Below are 27,676 nucleotides of genomic sequence, written 5' to 3'. Positions count from 1 at the left end.
AATTAAGTGATGGGTTGAAAATCAACGAGACTTCGGTAATAGCACAAAGTTGAGACGTTTCACTTCAGAAGACCTCGTTCTTCGGCTTCCTTTACCACCTGAATAAAATCTTCGTCTCCTTCGTTTGCTTTTTGGCGAAATTCGTCCCAATGTTTTTTCAGCCAATTCCCGTCCTCTCCAGCAATGGGTTTTTCAAAACCAGCCTCAATTCCAATGAGATTGAACGGTGTTAAAACTAGGGTTTGTAGTTTGTATCGATTCTGTTCACTCTTTGCCGGTTCATATATGATCCGATTCCAGGCTTCCTCGATAGATCTGCAGAGAGTCAAAAACTCTTCATGGGTACGTGAACCCAAACGTACTGCAGCCCGGATGTGGTTTGCTTTACGTCGTTTGCCGGCGATATAGGTGTTCAAGCTTGACGCGTCCACGAACCTTACATTAACAAACAATCGGAGAACATCAAAAGCCGTGGTATGAATAACTGTGATTGCTTCAGCTAGTTCATCTTGCTGCTTCTCGGTAAGGGGTATCGCGTGAATGACTTCGTAGAGAGGCATGGTTAGAAGATTTGTATTTGACAAAAATGTGTACGGAATGTTTCGTTGGTTAAACGTTATGAACGTCCACAGGCGATAGGAAGTGCTTTGTATATACGAATTCTGCTAGTATCTCGGTTATACAAATGGATAAGCGCTTTGAAGTGTAAGCATGTTGTTCACATACCTTGGTTGAATGATTTGAGTGATTACTCATCTAGTTCATCAAATCCACGTCAAATCAATAGCGCTACTTTACTAACCTCGGCTTATCTGACTACCTCAGACTCTCGCGCAGAATTTGCTGAGCGAATAGGCGCTCTCACAGAGACAGCTCTCTTCAATGTTCACAGGCAGACAGATAGACCCTTTAAGACCACGTCAGCGAACAAGCCATTCTGCGACACGAGCCCGATTCTCGCCTGCTGAGTGCGACACCGTATAGACTCAGAATCAGAGTCGTTCAGTAATAGTTATCATAAATCAGTTGCTCGTAGGTGTTGGGAAAGGGAATGATTCGATGCTTTTACTCTCTGTGTATTGTTTGTCCATCTAGTTACTCAACCGGCACGGCCGATTCACGAGACAAAGACATGCAACGGAAGAAACAATCAGGCTGATTCACTTGATATAACAGGCGAATGAAGCGAGTGAGTTTTCACGTATATGTTAATGTATTGGATTAGGCTAGAAAAGTGGTACATCACATGTATCAATTGTATTATAATATTAAATTATTAAGAAATATCAAGCCTTCATGCCTTTTGGGCGAAGTATGAACCCATCCTCCAATGCCTCGAAGAGATTCAGCCCTCAGATCAGCCAGTGACTGTGGTAAAGTCCTTTGAGTCAGTATGCCTGCCCACGTAAGGAGACTGTATAATTCATGGACTATGATCTAGAGGTTGCTCAACTCCTTTATCAAGTCGCTTGTTGTGAGCAATCCGATTGAATATCGCGGCGAGTTCCTTGTGTGACTCGACCAAAGGCCACTAGTAGTAGGTAGTTCAAATGTTAGTCACACTTCAATGCTCTGCAGGCAAGAGCATGCGACGAAAATAAACTTACAAAGACTATTAGTATAAGACTGACGAATGCAAAAGTCGCTGCTGCCACGCATTGCAGAATAAAGAGACCCTTTGGATAGACGACAGCCGTGCCAGCAAGCGGAGCCGGGATGAGGACAACTGTGAAAGCTTGATGAGCAATTTATGCCCCCAGAAAAACAGGGTGACCAAGACTTACGGATGATGAGCAGTAAGAAACCAGTTATTATACGGAATTTGGTTTGTGACTGCTCAAGTTTGACTACCTCCAAGGCGTACTGAGCCTCCGACTCAGGTGTTGAACCACCACCATGTACCGAGTGTAGTGCAGGCTCATAGGTAGTGGGATCTTTCTCTAAGTTATTGGAAGCGCTTTGATTGATTCGTGGTTCCTTGTCTGTTGATGCGGATGATGCATCGACGGGTACTGTAGAGCCTCGACCAATAGCTCGCGTAAGTTCAAAGTCGAAGGAGGCAGGCTTGATGAGCGACAACCCAATAGATACAATAGCGCCGGTGCCCAGGGCTGACAGTGAGCCGGAAAGAATGACTTTGCTATCAGTCAGTGTCGTGGTAGATATGGAGCCCTGAGTAGTAACTGCTGTGACTAGCCAGGCCACCATCCCGATGACCAAACCGCCGGTGACGCCTAATACTGCGCCTGCCTTGTTTAGTCGGGTCCAGCACATGAGAAGACCAATTGGAAAAACACTGCCGGAAGTGCAAACAGCCATTAGGTAGAACAGAAAGTTGAGATCGAGACCAATGTATGCAAAGGCAGTGTTGATGCCAGCAAGGAAGACGGCCCAACCAATGACGGTAGCATGGTTAACCCTCATCAGTTGGGAGTTAGTAGCTGTTGGACTAATATATTCACGGTAGATGTCATAAGAGAAAATGGTTGCGACAGCCACAAGCTGAGCAGACAACGCCGAAGTAGTTGCCATAAATGCGATGATGGTGTACATCGCTGGACCCGCCTTTCCTAGGATCACTGTACTCGCGTACGGCCCAGCAAGTCCTGCGTTGAGCTCTGTCAAGGAAAGCCCATCGGGATAGCCTGGAAAGGCGGGATTCGACACCAGAGCCCTTGCGGACAACCCCATCGAAGACCCAATTCCCAAACCGACCGAAAGAAAGAAACAGCCAGCGAAAATAAAGGCCTTGCTCGTGCCCGCTGGTCGGGCGGCAATGCTTCGTTGCCAGTATGACTGGTCACAAAACGACAAGCCGAAAAAGGAGGTAGTAGCTGTTAGCGCATAGTACATACCACCATCACTCCGAAATGAGAGATAAGACTCATGCCCGTTTCCAGCCACGGGAACCGCCTTGGACGCATCGAGTAGAAGGTCATACAGCTTCCCTGGAGAGCCAATAGCATCGCCTCGAGTGTAGGTTGCCAAAATGAGGACGAGAAGGCACGAATAGAGAATACAACAATGAAGATAGTCGGCTATAAAAGTGGCACGAAGACCACCGGTCAGGACGTAGGCAACGATAACGAGCGGTAAAAGCCAAATTGCTGCATATTCGCTAATTCCAGTCATTCCGGTAATCACGCCGGCGCCGCCGATGAGGATTTCGCATCCCACTACGAAATTCGCGACGAGGGCGGCGAACATGTATGCCCAGTGGCCTAGTACACCAAAGCGTACCTTGGCGACCTGGAGATATGTTGAAGCTCCACCAGCATTGACCTTGACTTTCGAAGAGATGAAGGAAAATGCCGCAATCTCAACGAAACCTCCAATACCGAACCACCAGGGTATAGAAACGCCATAGAGATATGTGAGTGTTCCGGTTTGCAGGAAGACCGCCGCCCACACCCAGGCAGATGTGATACCTACCGACAGCCTATATACAGCTACAATTAGTGAGAGCTTCTCTTTTCAAAGGTGGCAGTTAACGTACATGCCGGTCTTGACAGACCTCGAAGCTGAAGAGAACTCCTCAATCTTTCCCGGGTCAAAATTTGTGTATCGCCTTTGGACCCATGTGAACGCATTCATCAGGGCAGCGAAAAAAGCGCCGCCCACCAAGACTGTAGGGTTGTTAAAATTCCTCATTTCATCTCATTTTGATCGATTGGTACTTACTAGTGGCATATCCAGCGCTCTGAGGTAGCAGGGCCGCCATCGTATTAGGTCGTAGTGTAGAGCACAAGCTATAGCACGCATGGCCCAGAATCCGAAGGCCATCCACCCGGGTCCCTTATATAACATCTTGCCTTGATTGGCAGAGGATAGCGAGGTTTTGTTAATGGCGCCATGCCGAATGCAAACATATCAAGGCTCGGCCATCCGAGAATTTTGCAGTTCCCTTACAAAATGGCGTGATTAGAAGCAACAAAGATTAGCTAAACCTTAACCGCTTTCCAGTCGGGCTTCGGCAGCTGAAACCACATGGGAGAATGCGCTAAACTAGTCATTTGTAGCATAAAGCTAGTCAGTACGTATCCACATAAAGTGTAATAACTCTTTAGAAGATTTGGCCAGAAGGACGATATAGACCACTCCATGATTCGTGTCCGAACATAACCCTAACCCTTTCGCGAAAATGCGGCTTTGGCTGCACTCGATTTCCGCAGCTATCTATCCCCTTCTGAGCCAATCAGATATCGTATTGTACATTATCACGTCAGTTCCTAGTCCCGCATCATCTTCAATATAATCCTTTTCTCTTCAATCTCTTTTTCGCTAGTTGCTAGCTATACGGTCGAACTTGTATGGCGTGGCAAAGATGGAACAAAACGAGGAAGTCGTCGATCTGTCTGACATCAGATGGAAGATGCTAGTCGCCTGTGATATCTGCCGGCGACGAAAGGCATGTCTCTGCTCATTCCGGCTATGCTGAATGCACACTAAGATTATACTCTTCTCTAGGTCCGTTGTGATGGCCAGAGACCATGCTCGAGATGCAGCAAAGGTAACAAGCAATGTACCTTTGCGACGCCGTGAGTATCTTCTGGCGGTTATCCCTGACACACTATCTAAATTATATCAGGAGACGAGTAGTGGTGCACCCTGACCATGCCATGTAAGAAGTTCAATATTCAATATGTCAATAGGGGTCTGACAAGAAGTAGAAAGTCTCATTCATCGATAGACTCACCGCGCAAACGATCGGCCTCCAGGTCCTTAGCAGTGGGCTCTGAAAAGAAACCAAGCAGACCAAATCTGAATGATGTGAGCACATAATTCTTTGTGCATTATCTTGGTACACTAAAAGAGAACGTAGCGAACACAGTCACTCCCAGAGTTTGGCAAAGCTCACCTTCTACTGATTGATCAAGATGACCAGATCGTTCACTCAGGACCGTCTACAGGCATGCCATTGTTCGCTCGCCTTGGTTTGCTTCGGACCGTCGAAGTTTCCGAAAGCGACAAGAATGCAATTATTTTTTCATCGCATTCTGCAGGTGCCTTAGGCATAACAGGAGCTTCGCGCTCTTCGTGCGATTACTTCGACCTCTGCCTACAACGTTGCCCACAGGAACTCATGAATGAATTGATAGCCCGTCATCTATCTAGTCGTCAGTTGTCCAGTATTCTGAAAAAAATTGTAACGACACTAATCAATTCCACCTTCTAGCTCTATTCTTTCCTGTTCTGCATGCCCCTTCCATGTTATCTGTGAGACTACCAAACTCTTAACAAGTAATGCAGCTGATGGTGGCTCAGGAATTCATCGCAGTCACCAAACGACGGTTGATCTGCACGGCTCAATATGGAGCTTTCTTGATGAGCATTCTCGCCGTGACGCTTCGTTTAGTCGAGAGTGCCAAACCTCTTCTTTCGCCTTCTGAGCGTGAGCAAGCCAGCGAGTCGTACTTTGAACTTGCTCAAGACTTGTTGAGATCCAGTAAAAACAAGCTTGACATTCGCCATATCTTGGCTCTATACCGTACGTGATTTACCATTTTGATTTGGCTCGCATGTTTACTGATAGAACATACAGATCTCGCACTATTTTCCGAAGGTCGTACGAGTTCTACAGGTTTGTCATGCTGCTATTATCACTAGACTGCTGTTAATCTTTTTCCAGGCCCGGTCTCTAGCTTCGTAGCTGAAGCCATTGGCTTAGCATTTACCACGGGGCTGCATCGCAGTACCAAAGATTTCAATATGGACCCGGTGACACTACAGGTAGGCTATTTTAACTTGATGAATTTCTTTCGAAGATGCTAAGTTACAGATCCGTACACGGCTCTTTTGGGCTTTATATTCTCTGGACATTTCCCTTACCTATTCTCAGGGGCGCCCGCCACTTATCAGGCTGTCCGAGTGTAAGTCCATTAATACCACCATGCGAGCAGATACTGAGTCAAAACAGGCAGCGTGGAACTACCTGCCATCGTCGACAATCAATACGTCACGAAGGCTGCTATTCTACCTCAACCGGAGAGCAGTCCACCTGTGGCCGTAGCAGCGGCTGTCAAGATCACTGAATTATACATGGTTCTCGAACAGGTAGGTACTTTGTGTTCCTGAGGTCAGTCCATCTGATACTAACTAAACTTAGGTACTGTCTGCAATCAACGCTCCATCAAAGACTGCTGCTGCAGCCTTCTCTCTTGATTGCCGTCCTTTTGAAAGAAATCATGTCTTCACACGAGCTCAAGAAAGACTTGATCAGGTATTCTATAACCCGGTTGAAACATCTAATAGCATCAAAAGGGCAAAATATTGACTCCCCGCCAGATTGAGCGCGACCTTCCACCTTTTCTATCCCAAATCGACAGCTCGTCCAATCCAAACTCGAAATTCTTTCACTCCAGCCGCGTACGGGCGACCTGTCAATTCGTTCGAACTCTAATGGCTCGYCAAGCCCTAATCGACGGACTCGAGGCAAACCCACCACCGAGTGAAGAAGAAATCGACTCTGCGACATCCGAAGCCTGCCACCTTTCAATTGACATTATCAAAACCTATTCTCGACTCCGACATACGGGCCATCTTCGCTTCTGCGGGTTTCAAGCTGTTTCCCACATCACAGCTGCAGCACATACACTTATCGCATGTATGCTACGTAACTCAAACGTGGCATTCGAACATCGACCGGATTTGCTTAGCGCAATTGATCTTTTGCTCGTCTTCTCATCTTCCTTCCCATCGGCCAAATCTGTCGCTCAGCTTCTTGTTCAGGTATCCCGAACAGTGGATCACCGTCATGGCTCAACTAGCCAGTCTGAAGCTGCAGCGATTCGTGTCCTCGCTAGGAAATTTGCACCTCCTCCATCTAACAATCACTCTCAAATAGGCGCATTTGAACAGCAGCCATCTTCGTCGTCAATGGGTTCATCAGTCTGGTCATCAGGGGAGAACGCCACTGCCGTTCAACACCTGGACACCGAAGCGCTTCCATCCAGAAATTTGGTTGACACTAGTTTCTCCACTAATAGATCTCAATCCAACAGTTCCTCATTAATGCTAGATACCCTTGCTCCAGCTCCATCTGCACACTCAGCAGAAACTTTCCCGAACGATACGAGCACAACTGCCGAAGAGCCAGCGGCTGGCTGGAATTTTACTTCTCCATCCAATTCATTGGTCTTTGACTCAGATCAATGGGCCATACATAACCCTCTATCTATAAACAATACAGTGGAGGTGGATTCTTGGTGTGAAGATGGCATATTCTCATTCTTAAATGATGGTCTATTTGACATGATGTAATCTACCTTATACCATTGTCTGATTCTAATCAATGAGTTCACGAATCTTCTTTTTCCAAGCTGGCCAAGCGCCCCATCTGCCCTGATCGTCGATTTCTTCCGGTCCTCCTTCACCAATTAATTTGAGAAGGTGCTCGGCATATGTGAACCTTTAAAAAAATGACAGGTTAGCTAAGTCGCTTGTCATCTGGGGGGAACTAAAGTTAGTGTAAGAAAGACTTACTCTCCCGGATGCCCCAATACCAACACATCATGCGAGTCATCGTCTTCTTGAGGATGCGGCGTTAGTATGAGCGGTGTACCACTCCAATGTGCCGCTACAACTCGTGCTTGCATTTCAGAGAATGGCCAGGGAATGGCTTCTGCATGAAGGACGAGAAATGCAAGAGTTGGGTCTGGGAGATAGAAAAGTTGATATGCGTCGAGGTTGTGCACGCCTATTTTGATTCTGTTGTTAGTGGTCGCCAATCCTGTGTGGTGGTTTGAAACTTACGGTGTCCCCCTTCGAGGTCGGCCTGATCGACTGAGTTCTTGGGTGGGCGGCGAGATCCTGGGGGTGTATCCGGATGGTGTACCAAGGGAGCTTTATTGAACGGCGCATCTGACTCGCGGCAGAATTCGAAGCGAGCTACATAGCCAGTAGCGAATATAATCACCTATTTCCACGCTAAGTTTCATTCTAAATCAGTCGAAAGGAAGGAAACTTACATCCACATCATCCAGAATTTCGTCTGCTTGAGTGACAATTCGCCCAGTAATCGAATGAGAAGAAGGTGGTTCGATAGATCGTACTCGTGCAACGTTCGTGATGTGATTAGGCCACCCCTTTTCCTGTTCGATATCGTATCGAAGCTTGCTTTTAAAAGAGCGGTACACCTTGGTGGGCGCGAGAGATGATAGCTCAACACAAAGCATACCGAGTTCACGCACGATATCGGCGCCTAAACTTGTCAGCTGAACCGTACCCCGAAAAGACAAGAATGGGGCTGCTTACTAGAAGGGCCAGAGCCAACTACCATGACGGTCTTCCAATCACTTAGCTTGAATAAACTCCAAGACGAATCCCACAACAGACTCACCTTTCCCGCAAATGCTTTGGCCTTTCTATACCACCTAGAATGCACAATCTCACCCTTCCAATCCCACAAGCCATCCGTATACGGAATAAACGGCCTTGAATCCGTCCCATTCGCGACCACGATATGATCAAATCCTTCCTCAAACTTGGTTCCCACGTCCGGCGAGTTGCTCGTTACAGATGGCGTCCATTCCACCGACCATCGTTTGTTATGACTACTGCCCTTGGGCGCATGTCGCACTCGAGTAACGACTCTGTTCAGTCGAATGTAATCCTCGTAACGCGCAGCGTGCCGTTGTTGATATTGATAGATCACTTCGTAATTTGGATACTCTGCTGTGCCTTTCGGGTAGGGGTGCGATCTGTAAGGCATGATGTCCTGAACAGCGAATCAGTCAGCTAGTACAAGCACTTTTCAGGATGAAGGGGTTGGAATATACTCTAGGCGTATTCGCTGTGACACCCGCATACATTGGCGTTGGAGCCGGTGCTGGCCTACCGGATCGTTCCAGGTCCGTCAGTGCGATGGCATGGCCATCCGCAGCGAAGGTTATATGACATGGCGGAGGTATCGCATCGAAATTCCTATATCCATTCCATATACATGAGAAATGAGCTTTTGAAGGATAGTCAGGATCGACGTACCACAGACCCCCAACGCGGTCCCTCGCCTCGTACGCTACAACATCGAAATCTTTGCGCTTGAACTGTTCAATCGCACCGAGGCCGCTTGACATATATATCAGCTATGTGTTATCGTTCTAAATACATGCGTACTCACGCTGGTCCGCAGCCTATGATCAGAACCGATGGTCTGGTTGCGATAGTCATCTTTGACTGGTGGTGTTTTAGTTTGGATCACGGACTGGCATGTAATTTCCAAAGATTAGAAATAATCGTGTCCAGTTCTGACGAAATTTCGATTGGCAAGCATGCTATAGATGACAATAAAAGTGATAACCTTATTTGATATGCCATAGCTGAAGTTCATTGCGCAATGCAATGTACACTATATACGCGGCCTCGGTCAACCGAGAGAGAGCACGCAATGATCTCGGATGACCGAGCATAGCCCTAACAAGCAAACTCGTCGAGCTCGAGACTTCAAATGTCGCAATGTCAACAACTTATTTTCTATAGGGCTCAAACGAATAACCGTTGATACTTATAGGCTTGCACAGCTTATCACAATACTTTTGTTAAAGAATCATTGTGTTATCTTAAATCCAAAATGTCAGTACCGCTCATTATAGACCCAACATCCCCTCTTCTCTCAGACCCTAGCGTGGTCATCCTCGACGCTTCATGGCTCTACGCGCCCGATCCACCGACTCGCAACGCTCATGACGAGTTCGTTGCAGGTCCTCGATTTCCGAATGCGCGCTTTTGGGATTTAGATGCTGTTTCCGAACCTCACCCAGATGGCTACATACTGATGCTCCCGTCACCCGAGCGATTTGCGGAGTTTGCAGGAAAGCATGGAATATCAAAAAATTCGCATGTTGTGGTGTATGATAGCGAGGGGATTTTCTCTAGTCCGAGGACTGTGTGGACTTTCAAGGTGATTATTATCGTTTGACTCGGGACTGTAAGAGTAGATAACTAATTACAGTAGGTTTATGGACATGAGAAAGTGTCCGTGATCAATGGCGGTTTGCCGCGAGCAAAGAAAGAGGGCGTCAAGCTTGAAAGTGGCCCTCCGAAAGAGTTCAAAGTGAGTAGTCGGAGACCACTGAAAATGCGAATGAAGTTATTGAGACTGTCAGGAAACACATTATCCAGTTCCGACTGTGGCGCGTGATGCCGTTGTTCGTGCGTGATGTCCTCTAATCCTTGCCATATAAACAGATCTGACCAATTAGTAGAATTTGATGAAGTTCTCAAACTCGCACAACGGCCGACTGCATCAGCCGAGGACAAATTCTTGATCGATGCAAGACCTGCATCGTCCTATGAAGCTGGCCATATACCCACATCTCTCCTTCTAGACTTTCCGTCCTCCCTTCTCCGGGATGAGGCAAATTTCACGTATCTTCGACAGCCGGAGGATTTGAAGCAGCATATTGCGCAGCAGCTTGGGCAAGATAAACTCGATCAGATCGTCGCGGGCAAAGCGACGGTAGTCAACAGTGGGTTCTGTATTGGAAAATATTACGGAAATGAAGAATAACCATGACTGTAGCTTGTGGAGGCGGGCTGTCCGCAGCGATCAATTGGTTAACTCTACAGTCTATCGGAGTTGATTCTAGACTATATGACGAGGTATGACTACGGCTATATCATTAAATCCCTGATCCAGTCTGATCATAAGAAAATACTGACGTAAAATCGATCATCTAGTCTTGGGGCGGCTACTCAGCGCGAAAAGATACTCCCAGAATAACCGGACCAACTCCTTTATAATAACTCAAGTTTCAAATTGATCACGAACATACTCCATTCATTCCGAAGTTTGCGCCTCCCAAAGACCAGTCACTACATGCTTCCCATCAATCTCTTCAACCCTAACCACCGTCGTTGCGCTCTGCTTGATATCCTTCCCATCGTCCTTGCCTTTAGTCACATATGAAGTCCATTGCGCAACCACGCCCGTAGAACCAGCGTCATTTGTAGTCAAAATATTCAAGTCTTTAATTTCAGTGACTGATGCAACAAAAGTAGAGCGGAACTGTTCCGTGATGAGGGTCACAAATGTGGCTTTTGTGAAGCGTGTTCCGTTGATGCTAGTGAGAAGGTTAACTTGAGTATGTTATCGGGGTAGAAAGGGCGGAACTCGCGACTTACACTATTTCGACATCTGGAGAAAGGTCTGTATCTAGCACCGAGGCTGCGAGAGTGTCATCAGCCTGGAATAGGGTGCGAGTGAAAAAGGAGTCGACAAAGTCGGCAACGCTGGCGCGAGACATTTTGAGCGAAATGATATGAGGTAAATCAGTGAGAATCTGAAATGTTTTGTAATAACTTGGAGTAACTGGACCTTCTTATACTCGATACTCAAAGACTATGACCAATGAACGAAACGCCGGTGGATACATCGCGCCATAAGGTCCAAAGCCCCCTCATGAGGACAGTGGACACTGCAGGTGGTGTAGCTTCCTACCGTACTACAATACCTCTCCTCACAAGAAGACTTTATAGATTTGGTTCTAGCCAAGGATTCAATGGACCTAATCTGTACCATCGGAACTTTTTAGGTCGACGGTGTCTGAACTGGCATATTAAAATTATCTTGTTCTCATTCATACCTCCTAGTGGTGTGGCTCSGATGGCCGATCTCGAAAGATGTCGTTAGCGCCCTAAGCCCTAAACCGGTGAACATAAGCAAATCAAAGTCTTCACTACGTCAGAAGTGTATGGCCTCCTGACCTCAGATAAGCCGAGGGTATTTCCTTACTTAAATCGAACATACATACAAGTAATAGGTTTTGAGGTTCCATGATTTACAGCTGACCTATGTAACGAGCAATCGTTGCTCTGAAAAGTCAACAAGAGCAGGTGCCGAACCCGAACAGTCTCATATAGTACAAATCTACGTAGCGCTTATAGTGTGGAAATAAATTTTTGGTCAGTATTAGATACGAAAAGTTTCAATTTGAAATAAATCTGAACGAATGGACACTAGGCACATGTGCAGCATATCAACGCATCGTGTTCGGTACATTTTGATTTGATATCTTCCAACCTAGCTCTCCCTTTTATTGCTATAGCCCAATCAATCGGTGAAGAAAGAAGAGAAAATTTACAAGCATTGAGAATAGTAGGGGTTCAAGACAGTGCAAGTGTATCCACTAGCACAGGTGGTAGGGCCAGTCCAGTTCTGACCACCACACTGACCATAGTGAGAAGCGACTCCAGTGCCGGTAGAAGGGGCAGAGCTAGTGGTCGTAGAGGCCGAGGTACTGGTGCTAGAGGTCTTGGTAGTAGTGCCAGTGGCGGAAGTAGTAGTAGTGCCGCCGGTAGAGGGGGTACCGCTGAAAGTAGAGTTGAGAGGTCCAACCCTGATGTCGGAGTAGATGACATAGGCGCTACCGGATTGCGCCTCGACGGTCTTAGGGTCACCAGAGGTTGTAGCGCAGCTACCACGAGCAGCACCAGGGGTACCAGTCGCGTTTGTGGGGTAGGTGCTGTCGAGCCAGAGCATGTTGACGGAGTAGTCGTCCCACAGACTCATCACCAAGACCATACCATCCCCAATTGCAGTACCCATGTTAGCCAAACCGCCGTGTTTGGTGAAGGAGGAAGTCTCGCCAAAGGTGGAGATCTCAGCAGCACAGAAGTCGGAGTTGATGACATTTCCGCTGACTCCAGAGATCTTGGAAGAAGGCTGGGGGATGACAACGCCGTTCTGGACGTAGTAACGTCTGATCTCGGAGAGGGTACCGGTATTAGTGCCGTCGCTAGTGACGAATTGAGTCACAACGGTGAATGGCTTGGTGGTGTCAACAGTCTTGCTGGCGCCGTAGAAGTCAGTGTTACCGAGACGGTAAGGGTTGAAATCACATCCGTCAGGGTCGCAGGTACCGGCGTAACGGTTGCTACTGTAGGTACCACCGCAGGCATCGGTAGTGCAAATGGTTTGGGTGGCTGTATCGCAAGGATGAGGAGTCAAGGCCTCTGAGACGCTGTTTGCCTCCCAGATATCGAGCTCGGCACAGCAGGATCCGTGGTTACCGATACCAGTGTTGGAGTTGTTGACGGAGGGAGTCCAGCCGTCAATGTTGGCCTGACCACCGATGAACTTCAAGTCACGAGGACATTGAGAGTCGCAGTATCCGACACCATATTGAGCACCAGCCTTGTTGTTGGGGTATTTGGAGACACCACCGTCGGCGTCCATGTTCACGAAGTAGAGGGCACCGTTCAAACCGCAAGGAAGGTTGGATACATCGACGGTGAAGGTGAACTCCTGGTTCAACAAGTCGAAGACCTGGTAGTGGGTGTTATCGGCCATGAGGTAGGTACGAGATCCGACGTTGGAACCGGTAACGAAGTTCAGGCGCAATGAATTGCCGGTGGTAGTGATACCGTACGTGCCCGAGTAGTCAGCACCATCGAGAGCACAGTCCTGGGCACAGGTAGCATCACTGTCGCAAATAGCGGTATTCCAAGTGTTGCCAGTGTAGCAGTTGGTGCTTGTATTAACACCATGGACCCAACGCCAGTTGGCATCCAACGTAATGGAACCGGCGTTTGTGGTGCAGCTACCACCTGATTTGCAAGTAGACCAGCTCAAAGAAGGATGGGTTTCAGCGGTATAAGTACCAATTTGCTGAGCACTGGCTGTTGCCAGCAAGGAACCCAAAATGAGGGCGCTCTTGTACATGTTGAAAGAGTTAAAAGCAGACATTGTGTCGATTGCTTCTGTTCTAGCTGACTATGGCTGATTATTGTGGTTGTTAATGTCTAACTCTTCAAGAGAAATACCACCATTATATAGTTCTGAAATTGAAAGCAATTGCTAAACGAAGATAATGAAAGCATAGAACAGTCTTTACATCATCGTGAGTGTTTTTCTTCATAATTGCAGTACCGCGGAATGTCGGGGCGCGATAGAAGGCACATGAAGGCACAGCGTTACAGTATCGGGCTAAGTGGCTTGATGCTAATCTCACTCATGATTAACACTCAGCCTCTACCCTCTAGTAGAAACTGAGTAAACGAAATTATGGTATGTTTTAGCTCGGGCTAAGTGTTTCTACCCCTCAAAGTCCCTGATCTATACGTCCATCTGCCGGAAGCTGCATCTGAAGGACATGCATTATGCAGGAGCCTACCATACTGACTGGAGTCAATCTGGCGGGGAATGACAACACATGAATATCAACATAGAAGCAGCATTCTCCACGTGCTGTTTTGCAATGACCGCGGAGGACATGAACATTGACCGACGCTCTTTGCTCCGCGCTTGCTAATCGGCTGACAACGGCCCAAGTTTGTTGAGAAGACATAGATAAACTCCAAGCCTGCATGATTGCGGAGTATATGGAGAAAACTGGTTATTTTAAATTTGTGTTGTTTCCTCACTCTCCGCATCTCCGCGATTGATATTCAGTGCCATATGCGGGGTCCGTTCCAATTGGCTCGGCATCGGCAGATGAGGATGAGATGAAACACTCTTTCGACCGTGAGGATCAGCGATGTATGTAGTATACCTTTTCAGACACCGGAAAATCAACATAACTGAGGATCTACCTTATCTATCCGGTTGAGCCTTTCAAGGACTGTCGGCAAGTTGACAACGATGAACATAGAATATTTCCGGAGTTGGGAATAGCATTTAATCCGACATTCATCCTACTCGTGGTACATACAGCCCAATGAGGCAGACCCTTCAATCTTATTCTGTTTCGATCCTCTTGAGGTCTGACAAATAAAAATGAGACACGGGTTGTTCTGTCAGTTGACGCTGACGAACTAGTCAAGCATGCTACCTAACTATATGTTGTCCCATATTAGGAGGAAATCGATTTTAGGGCTAGGGCTTTTCCATGTGTTGTCACGTGGTCTATCAAGCCCTATTTACCCTAACCCTTATCAAGGATCGATCTGTCTGTCAAATACGTCATCTTGACGATCATCTCAAGCAGCTTTCACGAGCTTCCAAGGCTGGCGGCGTCCGTTTCCAAGCTTAAATACTTCGCCGTTGACAAAATATCTTCATCTTTTCTGCTCAATTCATCTTCCTCCACTTTTCTTCGCTACCATTCGCATCACCAAAATGTACAAGACATTCAGAACAGCCGCAGCACCTGCTGTGCGGTGCGCCAGACAGCAACCTCGAGCTGGAGCTCGTTTCGTCAATGCTCGCTATCAATCCACTACCTCCCAGACGGCCTCCTCTGGTAATAGCCCTGCTCTAATCGGCGGTCTTGCTGGCGGAGCTGTTGCCTTTGCCTCGGGATATGCATGGTACCACTTCTCCGGAGCCAAGACGCTCGTGAAAACTAGCAAAGAAACGCAAGAGTACATCAAAAAGGCCAAAGAAACCGTCGTACAAAACACACCAGAACCCAGTGAAGCGTTCCGCTGGTTGAGAGATACAGTCAAAAGCTATGCTGTCCTCATCCCTGGCGCACGCGGCTACGTTGACACCGCATTCGATGACCTCGAAAAGATCCGGAACAACCACCAAGAAGACTTTGACAAGATCGTCAAGGACGCGTATAATGAGACGAGGGACATTTTCAGTAAGGAAGGATTCAACACCTCTTCAGCGTCCAAGGCTGCACAAGCCCTACAAAAATATCTGTCGCAGCTTTTCGACCTTGCTGGCGACGCTGCAAGTGACGTTCTGCAAAACCACCCTCAATTGAAGGAGAAGGTCGGTGGCAGCTACGACCAGCTCAAGCAGATGGGTGACGCGTATGGCCCTAAAGCAAAAGAGGAAGTTGATAAGACTTGGCAGCAAATATCCGACATCATTAAGGCCGGCGTGAGTGTCGATTCAGCGGACAAGATCAGGTCTCTCATTCAAGAGAAGAAGGAGAAGCTTCAGAGCCTAGGAGATGAGGCATGGAAGAAGGGACTGGAGGAGAGTCAGAGCTACCTTGAGAAGAACCCCAAGCTCAAACAATTGATCGAAGAGAATGCCGATGCCTTGAAGAAGGGTAATTTCAAGGAGTTGTGGGGCTTGCTTAAGGACAAGGTTCCTTCCGGAAAGACGGAGGATGTGGAGAAATACATCAAGGAAAAGGTTGATCAAGCAAAGAACACTGACTTTTCCGGATTGGATCAGTGGCTTAATAAGCTACCCGGTGGTTCCGACTTGATATCACAACTACAAACGCTACAAAACACTGCCCAGAAGAAAGGCAGCGAGACAGAGGATGTCCTCAAGGAGACTCTTGAAGAACTCCGTGACGTGTTGAAAAAGCGGATGGAACAGGTGGAGAAGCTCGCCCAAGAGTGAAGCTAGTCAACTAATTATGAACATGAGAGTTATTATGTACAATACCAAATGCATATGCTAATGTATAGTAACTGTGAGATAACCTGCCATAGCATCTGAAGCATCTGAATCAATTACTTATTCAGTCAGCAACGACATTGGCTGCTGATACCATAGAATTTTCAAGCTCTTTTACTCTATATGATTATGCAGTAGGTAAACCTTGTACAGACTGCAGTTAATTACAGAGATGATCTGACATAAATAAAGACCCAACTTAGACTAACTAAGCTGCATGTTTCATCTTACTTAGAACTTTCAGTCATTCGAGGTATTGGTATAGGCAGATTACAAACCCGAAATTCTCTTCTAGAAATCATCCGTTCACCAGATGACTATAAATCCAGTCTTATAGGTAACTCCAAGTTTACTTCATGCCCACTTTTGTAAACCTCTGCCAGCTTCGTCCATGCACTCTTCAAGTTTGCCCACGAATTGAAATCAGTCGGCTGTCGCAATTGTTGACTTTCGGCAAGCCGTTCGGAACATTCTCATCTCCGATATCTCTAACTGAAACATATTTCTAACTGAAACAAAACCCCCTGAATCGCAATCTGTATTTTACATTTCTACCCACCAAATTGTGCACAAACTAGACCGGCGCTTCCAGAAAGGGAGAAAGAGCCGCCAAGCACGGAGACAGGGGTGGGCCCCATCTTTGGGTTTAGTGGATCATCTGGTCTCTCCTCAGTGTCCTCACGGTCCTTCTCCTTAACTTGCCAATTAAACTACTTAAAAGGCTTATATGCTTGTTCGAGTCGTATTCGGGTTCTGCAATGGAGTATATAAATCCACTAATCAGAAGCCAGGAAAGATCCATGATCGCTGCTAGAATCGCGTGCTCCTCACTAGAACGAGACGTGAACACTTTATCTGAGTTTCTGCGAACCGAAACAACCTCAAACACCGTGGTGCGATTCTCCGCTCATTTATCCACGTATGCGAACGCCTCAGCTGACGACTTACGGATCGTAGAAGCTCCGGCAAAAAAAGCTGGAAAGGTGTGGATTGTGGGTATCCTTGTCGATGATTAAGGTGTGTAAGGCGATCCACTATATTTGCATGTCTCAACGTCAATATCAATAAATGAGAGTGATAAATATTAGTAGTAGCGATTTTTTATGCGTAGTCTGGTATAAAGACAGCCGGATTGCCAACCTACTCTGTCTTTGTTCTGTTTCTAGGCGAAGAAACTTCTCTCCAACCCAATACATTCATTAAACATTATTCTTTTCATCTTCCTACCTTCTTCACTCTCTCGTATATCTCCTTCTGTAACCATGCGTTCCTTCGTTGGCCTTGCCGGACTGGCCTTTCTCTCATCCGCGGTGCTGGCTGCGCCAGCCCCAGCTATCACAGCACCAGCTACGCTCGAGAACCGTGCCGCGTCCTGCACATTCTCTGGCTCCAGCGGTGCTGCTTCAGCTAGCAAATCCAAGACTTCATGCTCGACCATCGTCTTGTCAAATGTTGCCGTGCCGTCGGGAACCACACTTGACCTGACTGGTCTCAATTCCGGAACCAAGGTGAGTCTGCCTTCAAGCGTTTCAATGTGGACCTTCTGATAGTGAGAATACAGGTCATTTTCGAAGGCACCACCACCTTCGGCTACAAAGAGTGGTCCGGTCCCCTCGTCTCCGTCTCCGGAACTGACATCACCGTCGAAGGAGCCTCTGGCGCCGTCCTGAACGGKGATGGCTCCCGCTGGTGGGACGGCGAGGGCAGCAACGGCGGCAAGACTAAGCCCAAGTTCTTCTACGCTCACAGCCTCAAGTCATCTTCCATCAGCAACCTCAAAATCCTGAACTCCCCCGTGCAGGTTTTCAGCATTGACGGTGCTCAAACTCTCACTCTCGACTCTATTACGATTGATAACTCGGCTGGTGATTCTGCAGGTGCTCACAACACAGATGCGTTTGATGTTGGTGACTCCAATGGTGTTACCATCTCGAACGCTATTGTGCAGAATCAGGATGATTGCTTGGCTGTCAACTCTGGCACAGTACGTCCCCTCTTCTTTCTGTGTAAATGGCCTGTACTGAAAATTAAAGAACATCATCTTCACTGGTGGTACCTGCTCCGGTGGCCATGGCTTGTCCATTGGATCCGTAGGAGGCCGCTCCGACAACACTGTTAATACCGTCCACATCGAGAATTCCACCATCAAGAACTCCCAAAACGGTACGCCTCCTCTCCTTTCACCTTCTAAGCTCAACTAACTTATGTATAACCAGGTGTTCGCATCAAGACCGTCTATGGCGCCACCGGCTCCGTCTCCGGCGTAACCTACAAGGACATCACACTCTCCGGCATCACCAAATACGGCATCGTCATCGAGCAGGACTACGAGAACGGCAGTCCTACCGGTACCCCCACCACCGGCGTCCCCATCACGGGTCTTACCATCGATGGTATTACGGGTAGCGTCAGCAGCTCTGCCACCGACGTCTACATTCTGTGTGGCAGTGGTAGCTGCTCTAACTGGACCTGGGAGGGTGTTACTTTCACCGGTGGAAAGAAGAGCAGCAGCTGTAAAAATATCCCTAGCGGCGCTAGCTGCTAAGCGGCTCCTTGTCATCAGACGGCCAGTCTTTCTTGAAAATCATTCGTGGCTTCTGTGAAGTCTTTTCTTTTCTTTTTTGTCCGTGGGTATATCTATCCACGGACTGTTTTATTATTTCAGAGTAATAAGTTTACTATCCTCTTACGGATTCATATTTAAAATCTTACTAGTGAGTAAACTCGATTTCATAAAATTCGTAATGTAGCAGAAGCAAGAAATCATCACGTATAAAACACAATACCCTAGTAATAGTCCTTGTTCATCACAACATACCCAAAGCAACCCATCCGTCAAATCATACAAAGCACGTCAAAAGAATATATCAGAACATTTCAAGCCAAATCTGCAGAAACTCATCATAATCATCGCATCGCAGAAACCGAAATGAACATCACTAGTATCCGTCATGACGACGCCCATGTCTCCTCTCGCCATCACTGCCACCACTCGACGACGAACTCCTTCCCCTCGACCGATGCGAATGATGCGACGACCTCGACGAATGCCTATGATGGCGTCCCTCATGATGTTTATGCTTGTGGTGTCCATGATGCGATCCGCTCCCCGAATCAGAGGACCCGTGCCCAAACACAGATGATCCAAGGCCACCGAGTCCTGTACTACTACCATGTCCGGAGGAATGGCCGCCAGTGTGTTTCTTCACCTGATTCTCGAGCATACTGCCCACTATTGCGCCGCCGATTGTGCCTAAAAGTCCGTGATTGGCTTTGTGCCCGGCAAACATGCCTGCGGCGCCGCCGAGGAGGCCGCCTCCCAGACCGCGCTCGCCGGATTCTGAGGGGTCGGTGGTGTCGGGAGCGGATTGGTGTTCTATGCGCGGGACGTTGCTGTCGTGAGTGTTGCTATCCGGTCGATGCTGATTAGTATTTTGTACGATATCATAAAGATAGTTTAGGAAGTAGACTGACTAGTACTCATGCGCCGTTCCAGTTTTTTGATGATCTTCATATGGAGGCGGTTGTTGATGCTGATTATAGCCATAACTCTGCTGCTGCTGCTGTTGATGCTGCTGAGGATGACCATAGCCATACCCTTCCTGAGGAGGATACGGAGATCCAGACGCAGACCGCGGCGGCGGAGGATGATTGTATTGCGCGGAAGGGTCAAGGTATTGATGCTGCGGCTGTTGCTGTTGTTGATGCTGATACTGATCAGGGTAGCCCTGCCCATAGCCTTGTTGTCCGGCGCCAGGCTGGTGCTGGTACTCCTGATTGTAGTATCCGGACATCTTGGGTGATAACGAGAGCCGAGGTGTCTTAATTTCCGCGCTGATATAGACCCAAGCGAATATTTGGATAAGATCTGAAGACAGTGATTTCTCCGGTATGGCAAAGAAGTAAAAGAAGAATCAAGTCATCTCTTCCATCATCGCAGTCATCAGGTCTGATCCCGTGGCGGCGTATACAATGCCCAGAAAGGAAAGGTGGTGGTGTCAGCCGCAAAACTCCCCCGCTGAGGGGAACAAATCCCAAGTTTCAGCCAGCCAGTCCAGCCTATCAGTGATTCAACCAGCTTGTCAGGGCTTGGCGATTCTTCAGGTACGTATGATCGCTGACGTACTTGTCAGTCCTTTAATGTGACGGATCTAAGTAGAATGAAAGGAAAATGCATTTCATTGCGCGACAAGTTGGTCGGACGCAAGAGAGTTGATTGTCATATGAACATGGGTATTTTCGAGACAGCTTGCAAATAGTCAAAACAATGCCGCCAAAGAGGACGATGAGAAAAACAGAAGGAACGAGACAAAAGGCAGACAGTGCCCGCCGTTATATGATTGAAGAGAAGGGAAAGATAGATAGGTAAAGGAAATCTCCAGGCTGCGTATAAAAAAGAGAAGAAAGAAAGTCATGCAGAAAAGTACAAAACAAAGAAACAAGACAGCGCAGTGCTGGTCCTGGTCATATACTAATCGCTATTCATAATGTGTGAATGTGGTCTCTCTCCACGTGGTCAGAGAAATCAATAAGCTTTGCTGACTCGATGATCTGTCTTTCGCGAGATCCAGCCTGCGAGCATGTCATCGAGTCGTCCAGACATTTCTTTCAAACGTCTGCTTTCCTCCTTGAAAAGGCTGCCAGTAATCGGGTGGTCGGGTCCGGCAGGTTGCACGTTTGACTTGTCATGCACGATGATAAGGAGATCCCGAATGTCGTTCTCATCGTCAAGATAAGTCCGCAAACTTGCATCACTCCATGTCGCAGTTGCTGCAGAGGAAACAGTAGATACCGGTGTCGTCTCGTCCCCCTTTGGTTCAGGTCGCTCAATGATCTCCGGAGAGGATGATTGAGATGACAATGGGGAAACAGATCGTTCCTCCTGGGACGATGTGTCCACAACCAAGCCTGGAGGTTGGGAAATCATGGGAGCCTGACTGGGTGAAACTTCCACAAGGGAGTCGGACAAGCTCTCATCACTGTGAGCATTGTCTCTCAACTCATGTGGTGAGAAGAAGGGGTTTGAGGGTTGCTCTTCCTTAACCATAATCTGGATAGGTTCCTCTGCGATCGGATCGTCATACATTTTGGAGTTCGTTCCCATAGATGTTGTGTTCATTGATTTGACCGGAGATGATTTCACTGGAGATGAAGTATAACTACTCGGTGTTTGCTGTTCGGGAGCAACTGCATTCTTCTCCAATGAGGTTCGCACTTGGAGAGGTGCCACATTAGGCCCTGATGATGGTGATACCACCCGTCGGATTGAAGGACCATAATCCTCTTTGATAGGCGAAGACGCCTCGCTCGTAGATATTGCAGGCTCCTGCGTGGTGCGTTGTGATTGATTGATCAGTGCAATCTCTGCAGGCGGCTGCTTGTGCAGCTTGCTTGACTGTCTCTGCACGCCAGCAGGTCTGGTATTTGTATGCTCTCGTAATGATTCTGTCGATACCTTGGGTTGTGGGGATGATCGTGAAAGTTCTTCCGACGTCTTCTCCATGTCCTCGCCATCGTCTTCCGATGATCGGCCTTTTTTATCTTTTCTTTTGAATAATCCACTGAGCATGCCGGGCTTCTTGTCTTTGCGCTTACTCTTGTCACCAGCAGCCAGGCTCTTCTCAATTGACTCCATACTCGCGCGACCCTAAAAGTCATTAGCCAAATATCACACATGCCGTAGGAGAGCAGGCAAGTACCTCTTGTGGCTCGCTCTTAGATCTGTCGGAAGTGCTATCGTCGCGAAGAAGGCTTGGAGTGATTGATATCTTTTTAGTTTCCGCTGTGTCGTCGTTGAAGAAAGAATCCGTATTGCGTAGTGTACCATTTCTCGATCGAGCTGTAACCAATAATCAGTAAGCAACTCGGAATAAAAAGCACACGACGTACCTGGTCTTTCGAATGACTCGTCGCTAGGGCGTGGCTTCTCGGGGCTCGAGGGTTCGATTGGTATTTCTTCTTCTTCGGGTTCCTCCACTCGCGAAACTTTCTCCTTGTGCTGCTTCGGTCTGAGTGGCTCGACAACCATATCCTCGTCTTGAATGTCATATTGAGTATCTTGAGATTCGGCTCGACTCTCCTCTTCCTCCACATGTTCTGTATCTTCCTCTTCTTCTTCCTCGGTTGAGTATTCATTGTCAGAGGGCTCGAAGAACGTCGGCGAGGTAAATGTGACTGTCTTTGCGTTGCGGCGGCGCATGGCTTTTTTGAGCGGATTCTTGGACTTTTCTGCATTGTCACCGAGCATGGTGGCAGAGAGCTGTATAATTAGTAAAAGGCCGTTACATCAAGGAAATATGACCTACATCAATATTTCGATGCTTGTTCAACCTAGCCAACCTCTCTGTGGGTGTTTCAATATGCTCCGCAGGTAGATATCCTAAGACAGAGTCAGACAAATTTTCTATGCAGGGCGAAACAACCGCCTACCAATGCTGCCATCCTTGACCACTCGAACCAGCCACCAGTAACTGTTACTGTCATCAAGTAAGACCATTGTGTCGCCTTTGGCGGCATTGGCCTGCCCTTCCACGGTCGCAACGAAAGTGTGCAAAGCATAGACGAAGTCGAAATCAATGTCCTCTAATCTCGCGTTAGACATTCGTGCTGTGCATATTCCATGCGCAGGCCAGCTTACCGTCGTCTATAGATGGTGAAGACGAGATCTTGTCCATCATATCGTCATCCATCATGTCATCGCTTTCCTCGTCGCCAATGTCTCCGTCTTCCCCTTTAAGATCCGCCATTGAATCGTCTGCCTCGTCGTAGACGATATCTATGTGATGATTTTGATCTCCACCGTCAAAATGGTCCAGCGAAGCTCGAGGGCTCGTTGACATGTCATCTCTGGCTTCTTGCTCTGCATGACGCAACGATTGATTCTGATGGGGTCCGGTTCGGCCTTCAGCAACTCGTTGGTTGGCTGAGGAATGGTCTTGGGCAGAGGGAGATTTGTGATCCTGCAGGTCAATCGTGTCTAAATCACAGGTTAGGAAATGTAATATGCCATATCATACAGAATACGGACCGGCTCTGATCATCTGCGGTCTCGTCATTTTGGCGGTTGTAGTAATACTTTCGCACAAATTCACTCAGGAGAGGTATGATGATAGGTAGTGACAACGTCCGGCCAGGTCAGAGTCATAGGTTCCGTTGAAATGGAAAGGCCGGTCTCGCTGTAGTGGAATCGAAAGAGCGCATGCGCTCACAGTAATCGGTAGGCTGATAGCTCTTGAGCAACTTTATTGAAACTTTTTCAAGATCAATTGGGTATCGTATAGATCAGGTGGCGCCGTTGGCTGAAAATCGAAAGGAAGGTAGACCGTAAGAGGAAACGCAGACAAGCGGGGGCGGTAAAGGAATGAAATGCTGCAGCACGCTGCACAGCTGGAGAGAGCAATTGGCGAGTATAAAAGCAATAAGCAACTCTTCGGAGTCTGGCCCCAAGTAAACGAATAAAACAGATGGCGTTGTGAAGGCGGACTCGTGGCTTGCTACTCCATCTGATGTGAAACTTGGGATAGAATTATTAAGGGGTTGGTTGAATGGTGGCATCTATGGGGCCGGGAACAAGCGCTCTCCGCGCGCTTATCGCTTATCAGTATTTGACGTCACATGATACATTTTAACTGATCTGACATTTTTTTGGTGTTCATTATGCTCATGTTTCAACCATCATATTGTTTAGAATAGCAAGCCATGCATGTTCAACTTATCAACGTCAATCTGAGAAATCAATTTATATCACAAAAAAATCCAACCTATGACACTTTACGGCCATCATGCAGATGAGGCGCGGTAAGCGGACTCATCTCTGGACTCGATGTTATTGTCAGACAATCGTAAAGTTCACAAGTCGAAACATCATGGAGTCTTTACGTAATCACAAGACCAGGAAAATATGTAAACTGGTCTATGTACTACGTAGACGTTTCGCCAAGGCTCGGATTGCATGTGAGTATCAGAAATAGGGCGATCTCAAGGCAACTTTGCGAGGCGCTTTGTGACGCGCGCCATGAATGAATGAAGTGGAATGACTCCTTTGGGCAAAATCTTGCCGATACGTGGCTCGAGGCGAAAGACACAATTTGCTCCGATATGAACTCCGATATTCTTAGCTTGGTGTGCCTCTGTATCTGGAGAATTGAAGATAAAAAGAGATTTGAGGGCGGCTGGGAGTTGACATCACAGACCTTGCTCAATTTGTTGATTTATTTGATGTTTGCAACTTGAACTTGCACTGTCGAAACATTCAAGATCGAAAACAGGCGCGGGAAGCTCCAGCGGAGAGCGGAGCACTCCGTACCGGATATGACTGGTAGCGTTACGGTAAGGGACGAAGGGTGGACGTACTACATGCTATGTAGTAGTACATTCTGTAATCTTATCGCTGCCATTGGGTGAACATTCTCCACTCCCGCTGTCTTCGGACTCAATACGGAGTGATACCCACATTGAAATACGTAAACGGTATTACTAATACGAAATGGCTTCCCACAGTACGTAATAAACTTTCCACTTACTTAACGGACGCTGTATGAGTGGAGCTTGGCGCTGTATTACCTTCTCTAAGCAGGAGCCCCTCTCTTTAAGTTAATTTATTTTCCCATCTCCATCTCCGACCATCTAACATCTCCATCTTTCGCATCGGATAGAACGGATCAGAAATTTCGACCACCCTCACAGACACTCAAAATAGTCGCCACTCTTCCCGAAGTTACCCGCTATTCTACTGCTCTAACGCATAGTACATTCCTCGACATTGTCGCTTGTCTCTTTCCTTGTCACCAGGCCACTCCAGTATACAACCCCGACGTCGGACCTGACTCGCGATCTATCGGTAATGCATCGTTGCATCTCGTTGCAAACTCCATACTCCGTGTCAAGATAAGTTCCTGCTCTCAACGGGGGCATGGCATATGCTGGGAGAGAAACGTTTTCCGGTTTGAGGCTTGACACGAAGTTCGCTAGAGACCAGTCTCCTAGTACAAATAACCGATATGGAGAAGAACAATTTTCGGGGCGAGAGGCCTCACATAAGGAACAAGATGACGATGAAGAGAGCAAGGTGATAGAGGAGCTTCATACAGCAACTCCTCCGATGCAAGTTCCTCGATCGGACGACAATAGCATTAAGGACTTTGACTCGGATGTCAGCTACTCTCATCGGCCAGAGGAGTTTCGACGTTCTTTTGAAGAATTTTTACGACTGAATCAATCGCTGCCCGAGGGGAAGTCAAGTGAAGGCAGCCTCCCAGAATTCGCTCCAAGATCGATACCAAAACCTCGCCCATCTGCTCTACGTAGGGTACAAATCCAGGATGACGACGGCTTCAATACAAAGGAGTCCAATGGCGAAACGGATGAGATGCGGCAAGTCACCTCTCCAGATAGTGGCATCTCTTTTGTTTCTACGAGGAATGAGAATGCAAATTCAGCTCTCGACATGGACCAGCCTACCTCACTTACTTCGGTGTCGACAATGTCCCCATTGGAGGAGGTGCGGACGCCTTATGAGTATCCTCGCGAAGGGCCCAAGGATATGTTGCTTTCGCCGTTATCTTCGTCACCTCTTGTTCCACGGGCTGCCTCTCTAGACGATCCGAACATGTGGACCACAGCCGTGGCAGGATCCTACTCCGGCAAACCGCGCAGTTACACGATTGACCGACAAAATAGCTGGAGGCAGGTCATGCGCCAACAACGTTCTCGTCGATCTACTGGATCTAGTGGTAAATCTCCAGCAAGCGCTTTTCTTTCCATGTGGAGTTCTCCTGAGGAAGCGTCAGCGACTAAGCCTGATGACGAGGGGCAAATGGTAGGCACAGACTATGTGCTTGGCAAACAAATCGGTTTTGGTGGCTTTAGCACAGTCAAAGAAGCATATAAAGTGGGGGCTGATGGTTCTACCAGGCGCTTGGCAGTGAAGATTGTAAAGAAGCATGTTACTGGCAAGAACGAGAGGGAGAACGATCAGGTACAAGCTGAATTTGATCATGAAGTTCGGATTTGGCGACAACTGAATTACCACCATATCCTATCGCTAGAAGCAGTATATGAAACGGACTACGCTACTTTCTGTTTCACGAAGCTCTTCATCGGCGGCACGCTTTTCGACTTGATCAAAGCTAATCGAGGTGGTCTGGATATGAAACTCGCCAGGAAATACTCTCACCAGTTAGCCTCTGCCCTAAGATACCTGCACGAAGATATGCGAGTTGTGCATCGGGACATCAAGCTTGAGAATTGTTTGCTAGACCCCGAAAGGTCCGCGGACGGTACGGAGGGTGCCAAGCTCGTTCTTTGCGACTTTGGCATGGCCGAATGGATGACAAACGACACCAGCGGCGAACCATTGGATACATATGACAATCCTGCTGATCGACCTCCACCACAAAACATTGGACCAAGTGGTTCTAGCACAAGCGTTGCAGGAAGCTTGGAATATGCGTCTCCAGAACTCCTTCTTTCATCTACGGGTTTGATTGATCCGGTTGTCGATATCTGGGCGTTTGGCGTCGTTGTCTATGCGACAGTGGTAGGATCCCGTCCTTTCCAGCACGGATTTGGTCCGCGTCTACAAGCCAGTATTATCAATGGCGAATGGAATCATGATGCCGTTCTTGCAGGCCATGAAGATGATACCAATCGCCAGGAAGCGTTGGATTTGATTTGTCACTGTCTGGACAAGGACACTGCTTCTCGATGGACTATACGACAGACTCTTGGATGCGATTGGTTCGCGAATCTTACTGAGCCTTCGGACGAACATCTCGATGAACGGTCATGGAGACTATAACCTCGTCGCTTACGAGGCGACTCCTCGAAGTCCAGAGACACTTCCTCGCTATGATTCTATTAACATTTGATATTCTGTCGCATTTTGTATTATTTTTCCATTATTTTTACCTTTCTTCACGACGATATGGGTATAAGTCTAGCACGGATCGTTTTGGAGTAATGATTTTCCTTTACTTTGCATTACGGTTACTGGACGTCTTCATCATTATACCCCAACACAATGATCACTTATGATACCCATGTCTATTACCCGGTTGCAGAGCGTGTACCTGTGAGCGGCGTCGGTTTTTCTTCTTCGGTTCTTCATGACTGTATGCTTGGAGCGAGCTAGGCGTTGGTTCTGTTTTGCTTTTTCTCTCCTCTGCTCAGCTTTGCGTTTCTGATGATTTCTCCCCTCACAATTTGATATCTGGGATCTTCCAGTTGTACTTCTATGCAGCAGATCTATATCCCTTTTTCGGCAAATCTTCTCTTTCTGTGTGCTTGATGCGATGCAAGCAGGCCGTGTTGTATTATTAGCCATTTATTATGACTTCTCTACGCATTCATCAGTTTCTTCAGGTACGTAGTAAG

At 47.6% G+C, this 27,676-nt stretch overlaps 12 protein-coding genes across 12 annotated transcripts; 5 read left to right on the top strand and 7 right to left on the bottom strand.

Moving 5' to 3' along the window:
* Positions 1-59: 59 nt before the first annotated feature.
* BHQ10_006519 (uncharacterized protein) lies at positions 60-560 on the bottom strand (the record flags this gene model as incomplete). Its single annotated transcript, XM_040879114.1, has 1 exon — positions 60-560. One exon carries the CDS (start codon positions 558-560, stop codon positions 60-62), a length of 501 nt encoding a protein of 166 aa, XP_040735023.1.
* An 863-nt stretch (positions 561-1,423) lies between these two features.
* On the bottom strand, positions 1,424-3,721 carry BHQ10_006518 (uncharacterized protein; the record flags this gene model as incomplete). Its single annotated transcript, XM_040879113.1, has 5 exons — positions 1,424-1,531; positions 1,608-1,726; positions 1,785-3,439; positions 3,497-3,626; positions 3,682-3,721. The coding sequence occupies 5 exons, from the start codon at positions 3,719-3,721 to the stop codon at positions 1,424-1,426; spliced, it is 2,052 nt and encodes a 683-aa protein (XP_040735022.1).
* Positions 3,722-5,244: 1,523 nt separating this feature from the next.
* Positions 5,245-6,844, top strand: BHQ10_006517 (uncharacterized protein; the record flags this gene model as incomplete). The annotated part of the gene is made up of 8 exons (XM_040879112.1): positions 5,245-5,488; positions 5,543-5,581; positions 5,630-5,730; positions 5,840-5,870; positions 5,918-6,054; positions 6,107-6,220; positions 6,286-6,604; positions 6,657-6,844. 8 exons carry the CDS (start codon positions 5,245-5,247, stop codon positions 6,842-6,844), a joined length of 1,173 nt encoding a protein of 390 aa, XP_040735021.1.
* Positions 6,845-7,284: 440 nt separating this feature from the next.
* BHQ10_006516 (uncharacterized protein) lies at positions 7,285-9,168 on the bottom strand (the record flags this gene model as incomplete). Its single annotated transcript, XM_040879111.1, has 9 exons — positions 7,285-7,408; positions 7,483-7,696; positions 7,753-7,915; positions 7,968-8,200; positions 8,254-8,284; positions 8,339-8,716; positions 8,778-8,922; positions 8,983-9,066; positions 9,119-9,168. 9 exons carry the CDS (start codon positions 9,166-9,168, stop codon positions 7,285-7,287), a joined length of 1,422 nt encoding a protein of 473 aa, XP_040735020.1.
* A 400-nt stretch (positions 9,169-9,568) lies between these two features.
* Positions 9,569-10,507, top strand: BHQ10_006515 (uncharacterized protein; the record flags this gene model as incomplete). Its single annotated transcript, XM_040879110.1, has 4 exons — positions 9,569-9,898; positions 9,953-10,051; positions 10,104-10,149; positions 10,203-10,507. The coding sequence occupies 4 exons, from the start codon at positions 9,569-9,571 to the stop codon at positions 10,505-10,507; spliced, it is 780 nt and encodes a 259-aa protein (XP_040735019.1).
* Positions 10,508-10,777: 270 nt separating this feature from the next.
* BHQ10_006514 (uncharacterized protein) lies at positions 10,778-11,243 on the bottom strand (the record flags this gene model as incomplete). The annotated part of the gene is made up of 2 exons (XM_040879109.1): positions 10,778-11,060; positions 11,122-11,243. 2 exons carry the CDS (start codon positions 11,241-11,243, stop codon positions 10,778-10,780), a joined length of 405 nt encoding a protein of 134 aa, XP_040735018.1.
* An 833-nt stretch (positions 11,244-12,076) lies between these two features.
* Positions 12,077-13,684, bottom strand: BHQ10_006513 (uncharacterized protein; the record flags this gene model as incomplete). The annotated part of the gene is made up of 1 exon (XM_040879108.1): positions 12,077-13,684. The coding sequence occupies one exon, from the start codon at positions 13,682-13,684 to the stop codon at positions 12,077-12,079; it is 1,608 nt and encodes a 535-aa protein (XP_040735017.1).
* Positions 13,685-15,055: 1,371 nt separating this feature from the next.
* Positions 15,056-16,246, top strand: BHQ10_006512 (uncharacterized protein; the record flags this gene model as incomplete). The annotated part of the gene is made up of 1 exon (XM_040879107.1): positions 15,056-16,246. One exon carries the CDS (start codon positions 15,056-15,058, stop codon positions 16,244-16,246), a length of 1,191 nt encoding a protein of 396 aa, XP_040735016.1.
* A 1,319-nt stretch (positions 16,247-17,565) lies between these two features.
* Positions 17,566-18,848, top strand: BHQ10_006511 (uncharacterized protein; the record flags this gene model as incomplete). The annotated part of the gene is made up of 4 exons (XM_040879106.1): positions 17,566-17,811; positions 17,865-18,287; positions 18,337-18,466; positions 18,520-18,848. 4 exons carry the CDS (start codon positions 17,566-17,568, stop codon positions 18,846-18,848), a joined length of 1,128 nt encoding a protein of 375 aa, XP_040735015.1.
* A 434-nt stretch (positions 18,849-19,282) lies between these two features.
* On the bottom strand, positions 19,283-20,097 carry BHQ10_006510 (uncharacterized protein; the record flags this gene model as incomplete). The annotated part of the gene is made up of 3 exons (XM_040879105.1): positions 19,283-19,354; positions 19,513-19,711; positions 19,778-20,097. 3 exons carry the CDS (start codon positions 20,095-20,097, stop codon positions 19,283-19,285), a joined length of 591 nt encoding a protein of 196 aa, XP_040735014.1.
* A 731-nt stretch (positions 20,098-20,828) lies between these two features.
* BHQ10_006509 (uncharacterized protein) lies at positions 20,829-23,358 on the bottom strand (the record flags this gene model as incomplete). Its single annotated transcript, XM_040879103.1, has 7 exons — positions 20,829-21,950; positions 22,003-22,142; positions 22,193-22,562; positions 22,609-22,682; positions 22,733-22,885; positions 22,941-23,279; positions 23,331-23,358. The coding sequence occupies 7 exons, from the start codon at positions 23,356-23,358 to the stop codon at positions 20,829-20,831; spliced, it is 2,226 nt and encodes a 741-aa protein (XP_040735013.1).
* Positions 23,359-25,214: 1,856 nt separating this feature from the next.
* Positions 25,215-27,101, top strand: BHQ10_006508 (uncharacterized protein; the record flags this gene model as incomplete). The annotated part of the gene is made up of 1 exon (XM_040879102.1): positions 25,215-27,101. One exon carries the CDS (start codon positions 25,215-25,217, stop codon positions 27,099-27,101), a length of 1,887 nt encoding a protein of 628 aa, XP_040735012.1.
* Between the last annotated feature and the right edge of the window lie 575 nt (positions 27,102-27,676).

This window comes from Talaromyces amestolkiae (assembly GCF_001896365.1).
Source record: "Talaromyces amestolkiae strain CIB chromosome Unknown scaffold12.1, whole genome shotgun sequence".
NCBI lineage: Eukaryota > Fungi > Ascomycota > Eurotiomycetes > Eurotiales > Trichocomaceae > Talaromyces > Talaromyces amestolkiae.
Note: the sequence above shows the minus strand (reverse complement) of the source record. Positions and strands in the feature narration are given on the sequence as shown.